Genomic DNA, 9,073 nt, shown 5'->3' with positions numbered 1-9,073 from the left:
CCCCTGCCCGTTGCGCCCTCGCCGAGCCCGCCCGTCGCAAGCCCCCTCTCTCCGGCCGTGCGTGGCCCCGTGTCCATGCCCCGGCGATTCGCGTCCCGCGTGCCTCACGGTTCGCGTGCCTTCGGCACGCGTAACCTGCTTTCGCGCGTGCGACCGTATTCGCACTGCGCTTAATCTCGTTTTATTCTATTTTAAATTGTTTAGTCGACGTGCTGCGTCGTGCGCTTCGTCGCGCGATGATTCTTTTATTTTATAAATATTAAGGTGTTGTGTCGCGTGCTTCGTCGCGCGACAATTTATTTTAATTTCAGATTGTTTAAGGTGCGATGTCGCGCGTCCAGACGCGCGACGCTCCACTTTAAACCCAACCCTGTTGGCGTATGCCGTCGTGCGCTTCGTCGCGCGATGCTTACCGTCTCTTTAAAATTAGTGCAAGTGTCTCGTTGTGCGCTCTGTCGCGTGGCGAGTCGTTTACCTCTTAATTTAATCTAAATGTTGTGTTGTACGTCTCGACGTGCGACCCCTCTCTTTCATTCACCTTCAATTGTTTACAATGATTAGACATGAAACATGACTTTACTTTATGCTAAACATGGTGTCTACATTAACGCCTTTCAATTGAGCGAGTGGTTTAATTCATAATAATGTAACGTGATCGTTTCTCGACTGTCTTTTTCTCTTTCTCTCTTAGCCTTAATTGCAAACCCGCGTGGAACGTCTGCTTACTTACTGCACTCTATTGTATGGTGTACTGTTCTTTTGTATTAAATATGTGGATGTATGTATGTTTGCGCTCGCATAGAGAACGATCTGGTTGAGGAGCCCGAAGAACTCGCAGGAGAAGCCCCTGAGCAGCAGTCGGTTGGTGGAGGCAAGTGTCCCTTGACCTATCTCTGTCCTATTCATTCTTTAATTCACCTCCCGCATTACACATTTATACCTAAGGATTGACTAGCTTTTGTTATCCATGTCCTTGTCTACCTATCTGGGTTGGATTATTATTGCTTAGTCTTATGCTATTGCTCAACTCTAATCAATGAACATGATGAGAATGATCAATGATACGTTGTTTTCCCTCTTCTTATTATGATGTTCTACTTGTGGCCTTTAAGGGGGCTCGAGCGGTTTCTCGAGTGCCTCTCCGTAAGGACCTGTTCTTTGGATGACCGCCCGGGAAAACAGTGCAACCATGAGGGTGGAATGGGGTGCCCTTAGCTGAATAATTAGAGGATCCAGGGTGTAGTTCGCTTAGCCGTCGTGCCGTCAATGGGGCTCGCTGTATGCGGCTCGCTCTGCCAAGCTTGGGTTCGCCCCTTGGGGAGGAGTGCGGTGCATTTAGGAAACCTAACGGGTGGCTACAGCCCCGGGAAATCGTAGTGATGCCCTGCTGGGTCACCTTGGTAGTGATCAATGGAGAGTCATGATCTACGGGCAGAAAGGGAATCACAGCTTGTGGGTAAAGTGCACAACCTCTGCAGAGTGTTTGAAAACTGATATATCAGCCGTGCTCGCGGTTATGAGCGGCCAAAAGAGCTCCAGTGATTAGTGGTACTTGATCAGAGATATTTTGGTTTACAGGTGGCAATGAGATTGATGGTTCTGGTTATGACTATGGTGCTGGTAAGTGGTATTCTTTCCGTTTGGAAAGGGTACATCGGGCTAATAACTTGGGTTAATGTTAAAACCTGGCTTTCTACTAGTAAATAATAATCTGACCAACTAAAAGCAACTGCTTGACTTACCCCCACATAAAGCTAGTCCACTACAGCCAAACAGGATACTTGTTGAGTATGTTGATGTGTACTCACCCTTGCTCTACACACCAAACCCCCCCCCCATCAGGTTGTCAGCATTGCAACCACTGCTCAGGAGAAGATGAAGCCGTGGAAGGAGACTTCCAGGAGTTCCAAGACTACGACGAGTTCTAGGCGTGGGTTAGCGGCAACCCCCAGTCGGCTGCCTGTGAAGGCCGCGTTTATCTACGTTTCTTTTCCGCACTTTGATTTATTGTAAAGACTATGTGGATGTCTCAGACATATGATGTAATCGACTATTTCCCTTTTTAATACTATTTGAGCACTATGTGATGATGTCCATGTTATGAAACTGCTGTGTACGTGAATTGCTGATCCTGGCACGTACATGGTTCGCATTCGGTTTGCCTTCTAAAACCGGGTGTGACAATCTGTAACAAACCTAATATTTCTTATTTTAGAGTCTTTAGGAGCAAATGCTATATTTTGGTAAGAAAGGTAGGAATTCCAAATTTTCTCCCAAAGTTGTTGAAGGGTTTTTTACTTGGCTATGACTTAAACACAAGGGCATATAGAGTCTTCAATAAATCCTCTAAATGTATTTAAGTTTCTAGTGACATTGTGTTTGATGAGACTAAAAGCTCTCAAAGAGAGCAAGTTGATCTTGATGATTTAGATGTGGAGGAGGCTCCAACGACCGCATTAAGGAATATGGTGATTAGACATGTGCGACCACAGGAGCCACCACAAGAGCAAGATCAACCTTCATCCTCTACACGGGCGCAACCCGCAGCTCAAGATGAGGAGCAAGGAGCTCAAGATGATAGCTATGATTAAGGGGGAGCTCATGAAGAACAGGATAAGGAGGAGGAAGAAGAAGGTCCATATGTGCCACACCCATGAGTTCGCACCACCATACAAAGAGGTCATCTGGTGGACATGATCCTAGTGGACAATAATAAGGGGGTAACTACACGCTCTAGAGTTGTTATTTTTTGTGAACATTACTCTTTTGTGTCTTTGGTTGGGCCTTTCAGGGTTAAAGATGCATTGGAGGATCTGGACTGGGTGATGGCTATACAAGAATAGCTCAACAACTTTAGGAGAAACGAAGTATGGAGCCTAGTTCCACATCTAAAGCAGAATGTTGTTGGAACCCAAGATGTTGTTCTACAATAAACAAAGCGAGTATGGAGTGGTGACAAGGACAAGGCTCGGCTTATAGCAAAAGGTTATGCCCAAGTCGCATGTTTGGACTTTGATGAGACTTTTGCTCCTGTAGCTAGGCTATAGTCAATTCACATTCTTTTGGACTATGCTACTCAAAACAATTTTAAGCTGTTTCAAACAGACATGACGAGCGCCTTCCTGAAGAGATCAATAAAGGAGGAAGTCTACATGGAACAACCTCCTAGCTTTAAGGATGATAGGTATCCCAACCATGTGCATAAACTCTCTAATGCACTCTATGGGATTAAGCAAGCACCAAGAGTAAGGTATGAATGCCTTAGAAATTTCTTAATTGCAACTTCATTTAAAGTCGGGAAAGCCAATCCCACTTTGTTCACAGAGACTATTGATGGAGATCTATTTGTGGGCCAAATATATATTGATGACATTATATTTGTCCTTACTAATAAAATGTCTTGTGAGGAACTTACCAAGATTATGGTGCAGGATTTCAAAATGTTTATGATGGCCAAGCTGAACTACTTCCTTAGATTTCAAGTCGAATAGCTCAAGGACGACACCTTCATCTCTCAAACCAAGTACATATAGGATATCCTCAATAGGTTTAGGATGAAGGATGCAAAGCCAACCAAGACGCCAATGGGGACAAACAGGCACCTCGACCACAACATAGGAGGTAAGTCTGTAGATCAAAGGTATATACCGGTCTATGATAGGATCCATGCTTTATTTATGTGCATCTAGACCGTACATCATGTTATTTGTTTGCATGTGTGCAAGATTCCAATCTAATCCTAACAAATGCCACCTTAGGGCTATGAATAGAATCTTGAGGTATTTAGTTCACACACCTCACTTTGGGCTTTGATATCCAAAGGGGTCTACCTTTGACCTAGTTATATATTCCGATGTCGATTATGCCATATGTAAGGTAGATAGGAAGAGCACATCTAGGACTTGCCAATTCTTGGGAAGATCCCTAGTGTCCTAGAGTTCCATGAAACAAAATCCTATTGCCCTATCCACCACTAAGGCCGAGTATATTGCCATAGGACAGTGATGTGCGCAATTACTTTGGATGAGGCAAACCCTCATGGACTTTGGCTATAATATGAGCAAAGTCCCACTACCGTGTGACAATGTGAGTGCTATACTCATGGCAGAGAGCCACACTAAGCACATAGACATCCGGCACCACTTTCTGAGAAACCACAAACAAAGGGGAGATATCGTTATAGACTATATGAGCACCCACTTCAAATTAATAGATATCTTCACCAAGCCATTGTAACAGAAGAGGTTTTGTGAGTTATGGAGTAGACATCCGGCTCGCCCGCTCACTTGAGTTTTTAAAAGAGTTTTGAGTTTTAAACTTGTCTTTTGATCCAAAGCCCTCTTGATAGCAAAGAGGAGCACTCTATTGTGAAAACTGCTTAAGATTGAGTTTTGATCAAAGAAAGAGGCTTTAAGTAAAAACTGGTTTGATTTGCAAAACTCAAAGTGTATTTGACTTAGAAAAGTTAGAAAATGTTAAAAATATCTTGATTTGGAAAATAAAAAACAAGTGGTGTCTAAAAGGTCCAAATATGCCAAATTATTGGAAACTTAGGATTTGTCATTTCAGCTCATTTTGAACTTGAAATTGTAATTTTTATCTCATGTTGCATTTAAGTTAGTCTTATTCTCATTGCTTTGGTTGTGTTGGAATAAATCACCAAAAGGGAGGAGGGGTTGAAAGGGAAATGGGAAAGTTAGCCATTTCTACCTATTTTGATGATTGAATATCGAACACAACATCTTGGACTAACTTGTGTGCTAAGTGTATGACTACATGTTCACTAGAATGCAATTTGAAGATTCTAAGTCCAAATGAGCTTAAAAGAAGCCAAGAAATGCAACTTTAAAAGGGTAAAACTATAAGGTTTGAACCTTTAAATATGCTGCATATGGCTATTATAATGTTTATAGCACTTGTGTTTGCACTCTAACGCATTTTGTAGAGAAAAGTACCTTTTGGACTTAGTTTGGGCAAACCAGAAATCCTGGTGAAAAGTTGAGAAAGAGGCGAGTTTCCTAGACTAATTTTAATTGATTATACTCTAACAATGTTTGTCTAAGTCATAGGGAAGCTCACAAGAAAGGGCAAGTAAAGTTGAAAAACTTGGTTGAAAATGATTAAGTCTCAACTATCTAGGTCTCACCAGACCGGTCTGGTGATGCACCGAACCGTGTACGCAGAGAGCCCAGACTTAGGCTTTGGGGGCCTGGTGCACTAGACCAGTTGGTGCACCGTACCCCCACCCGTACGAACTCGCCAGTCTTAGGAACTCTGTTAAAAATTCACCGGACCATCTATAGTAGAGGTTCTAGTGGTGCACCGAACCTCGACTCCACCGGCTACTTGACGCACAACGGCTACTTCAACAGTCAGGTGACACATGGCGGTCCGGTGGTTGATCAGACCGGTCCGGTGTCAGCCCAACAATGAAGGTCCCAGTCAAGATCCTGGAGGAATGCTACAGAACTCAGTCCAGTGTGCCAACCCAGAGCAGGTTTTTGGGTGGCAAGTTCAACAACTATGTGGAGGCTTGGTGCTATAAATAGACCCCCATTTGGACCTCCACAACACATCAAGCATACCAAGATCAAGTACTTTACTCCTAAGTATTTGTGATACACCCTAAAGTGATTCGAGTGTCTATTCTAGTGAGATAGGGTTGTGCTTCTACTATACGCTCTTGTTGTTGGCTTTGTGGTGTTGTTCTTGTGATCTTGTGTGTGTTCTCATTCTCCCACTTGTTATTCTAAGTTGTAACTCTCAAACTATGTACGATCATAAGAGACTCCAAGTTGTGGAGATCCTTACAAAAGGAAAAAAGTAAAGGAAGATCGTGACACTCAAGTTAATCATTGGATCACTTGAGAGGAGTTGAGTGCAACCCTTGTGTGTTGGGACACTACAATGTGGAATAGGCAAGAATTTGAGGCTTGATCGAACCACGAGATAAAATCGCCTTATCTTGTGTGCTTTATTGCGATTTATTCTTCCTCTATCTAAGTTGTTAAGTTCACTTGCGATATTGCTCTAAGTAATTCCATAGACTTGTGAGAGCAATCAAGAGAAAGAACTTTTCTTCTTCTCACTCTCTTGGATCTAGTTTTACACTAACCTTTATTTTGTGATCCAAGTTTGTGTTTCAGTTGTGATTTTTTAGACGTCACCTATTCACCCCCTCTAGGTGACTATCATCCACCCCAACAATCGTGGTGGGCTCCGACAAGTGTGGTAAGTAGAAGCTTGTACTGTTGTACACCAAAGTCCCCTACCAAATCTTATCAGTGGTATATCCATGTACCAAAAAATACGGCTTAAAGCAAATGATCTATTAATCCTAACTATCAATGTTCTCGTTGTTCTAAACTAGTTAGGACTTGATGGCAACCGCTACCTCAACACTACGAGGTGTAACGTTGCGGCCTGCTATCTTCTCTTATGACATGTTTAATTGACGAGCTAAAATTTAGCTGGGTGCTAAAAAAGCTGACTAGCTATTAGCTGATTTTAGCGAGGCTGAATCAGCTAATAAACTAATGGGTATTTGAGGGTGTAGCTAATAGTTTAACTATTAGCTACAGGTGTTTGGACATCTACAACTAATAGTTGAACTGTTTAGATGTATCTCTTAGCTCTTGTATTAAACATGGTCTCATTGTCTCGTAGCACTGATAACCGGCTATTATATAAATAAGAAGACCGCTCGTTTTAGATTAAAGACAACCATTCAAACTGCTACAACTTTAATTTAGAAAGAAAAAGTATTATAGAAATAGTAGAAGACGTCACATATTTTTATGTAGAATGTGAATCTAAAAATCCGACCGCAAGATAAACCTATGCCTTCTACTACTTTGCCTAGTACTGCCTCACGCCTACAACTACGACCAGTCCATCCAAGCCGCACCAAGACCGAGCCATGTCCGCAATAGCACTGGGCGCCGCCGGCACCTGGCCGGAGGCCGTGATCCAGTGCCTCCTCTTCCTCCTCGCCGCTGGCATGCTCCTCGCGCTTCACTCCCTCCCCCGCCGCGCCGCCCTTCGGCTGCGCCGCTCCGGCGCCGCCGGCGGCTCCTACGCGGCCCAGTCGCGCCGGCACTTCGCTCAGGGTGCCCAGCTTCTCGCCCGCGCGCGCGCTACGGCCCCTAAGCCCCCGGGCCCGCTCGCCCGCGCGGCCGTCGCCGAGGCTGACCGCGCCATCGCTCTCGACCCCCGCGACGCCGCCCCGCTCATCCTCAAGGCCCTCGCCCTCGACCTCCAGGGCCACCGCCTCCCTGCGCTGCGCGCCCTCGACGGCGCCCTCGCGCCGCCGCTCGCCCGCTCACTCGAGCCGCGCGAGCGAGGGGACGCGTTGGCCAAGCGCGCCGAGATCGCGCTCGCACTCCACCGCCGCCGCCGCCTCGACCAGGCCGCTGTCGATCTCGCGGAGGCCGTCCGCCTGAGTCCCGAGAATGCCCGCGCCCATGCCCTTCTGGGCGAGTGCTACGAGAAGAAGGGGCTCGCCGCTGAAGCTCGGGAAGCCTTCAAGACCGCTGCATCCATCGATCCAAAGCTTGGTGTTGCGCTTGACGGGCTCCGTCGGTTAGACGGAGGCAACGAAGGAGACGAAAATGACTGATGTAAGCAAACTTATAGCCTTAATAATTCCTGCTTTGAGCTGCTTCGTTCAAGATATTGCAGATCGCATCTGTAGGCTTAGTGGTATTTAGTTTGTGGAATGAAATTGTCCATTATCATCTCACTCTTTAGTTTTTTTGGTTTGGTTTATGAAATGGAATGAGTTCATGCATCACCAACGCATTCCTCACAATGTAAGGCTAATAAATAGTACTGTTAAGTCGTTCTACTAAATTTGAGGAATGAATTCATGATACATCAACCGGTCTATAATGTTGTGATTCCCTAAACCAAAAGACTCCTAAATATCTCATGCTTTATGATGCCCTGGATGCTGAAAGAACAGGTTCTTTGACTGCAAACTAGCAAGCGTGAGATAAAAATGACTATCTCACCATAGTCAGTTTTAACAGTTGATGTATGTATGTTATAAGGTATAGCAACACTATTGCACGAGCATGATAATAACAACGTCACTTGCCTGCAGTACCAATTTATATGCATACTTGCTTTTCGATCAAGGCTTGGTTTTTCGATGGTGGGCGCTGAAAGCGCTCCACACTGATACTTAATGAACTCACAACGTTTCTTCGCACTACCATAAGTAAGAAAGTTTGGCTACATGCTTCAGATTTAGAAGGCTCCCAGTTTAGCTCTCCTTCTGTAAGATAATATATATATAAAGTATGTATATGATTTGATACTACGGGGAAAGCATGTTGTTCTCTTGCTGTGGTGAAATAAGTTTTTGTAGTTCAAATCTGGTGAAAATAGTCTTTGTTATTTCTTTATAAGTTTGTAGCATGCTAACTATGTTCAACCGAAGCTATAACTACATTTTCCTTTTCAGGAACCTGTTGCTGATGAGCATTTTACATCTGTTGTATATTTGTGGCCGAATGCAGTCATGCACTACCTTCTGGTTCAAATTGGTAAAAGTGGTTTGTTATGTGGTCTTTCTGTAATTGCTTAACTTAAAGATGCCACTAAACATGGTTTACTGTTGTAGATTACCACATTTTCAATCGAGCAATAGTATGACTTCGTTGTTAACTTTGTTGGTATTCAGCTCAATTATGCTCTATTTACATATTCCAGCAATTTCTTTTCCTGAATAGTGACTCTATTAGTGAATGAAACAGTCGCATACTTGAAGTACAAAAAGTATATGCTTGCATTACTGGATGTTCCTTCAATACATTATTTGACTGTATCCTTTTTCTCGAACTTAGTAATTGGTAGTGTGACACTTCATAGAGATGATTTCTGATGAACAACAATATATTTTGCATACCATTAGCCTGTGATCCAATAATTATATACCAGTATCAAATTATCTTACGTAGAGGAACTTTGACTATCTCAATAATAATTGTTTGAAAAACAAATAGAGTTGAAACGGTAGTAATAATCAAAAGTAACTGTGAGTTACAAAATTAAACTTCCAGTGACAAGA

At 43.7% G+C, this 9,073-nt stretch overlaps 1 protein-coding gene across 1 annotated transcript; it reads left to right on the top strand.

Annotated features, from left to right (window-relative positions):
• The first annotated feature begins 6,883 nt into the window (after positions 1–6,883).
• Positions 6,884–8,691, top strand: LOC100280760 (TPR domain containing protein). The gene is made up of 2 exons (NM_001153681.2): positions 6,884–7,619; positions 8,468–8,691. The coding sequence occupies exon 1, from the start codon at positions 6,920–6,922 to the stop codon at positions 7,616–7,618; it is 699 nt and encodes a 232-aa protein (NP_001147153.1). The 5' UTR covers positions 6,884–6,919; the 3' UTR covers position 7,619; positions 8,468–8,691.
• Positions 8,692–9,073: the final 382 nt, after the last annotated feature.

This window comes from Zea mays, chromosome 5, assembly GCF_902167145.1.
Source record: "Zea mays cultivar B73 chromosome 5, Zm-B73-REFERENCE-NAM-5.0, whole genome shotgun sequence".
NCBI classification, from domain to species: domain Eukaryota; kingdom Viridiplantae; phylum Streptophyta; class Magnoliopsida; order Poales; family Poaceae; genus Zea; species Zea mays.
Note: the sequence above shows the minus strand (reverse complement) of the source record. Positions and strands in the feature narration are given on the sequence as shown.

Coding starts and splice junctions, on each gene's coding strand:
- LOC100280760 (NM_001153681.2), top strand. CDS start 6,920: ATGTCCGCAATAGCACTGGGCGCCGCCGGCACCTGGCCGGAGGCCGTG.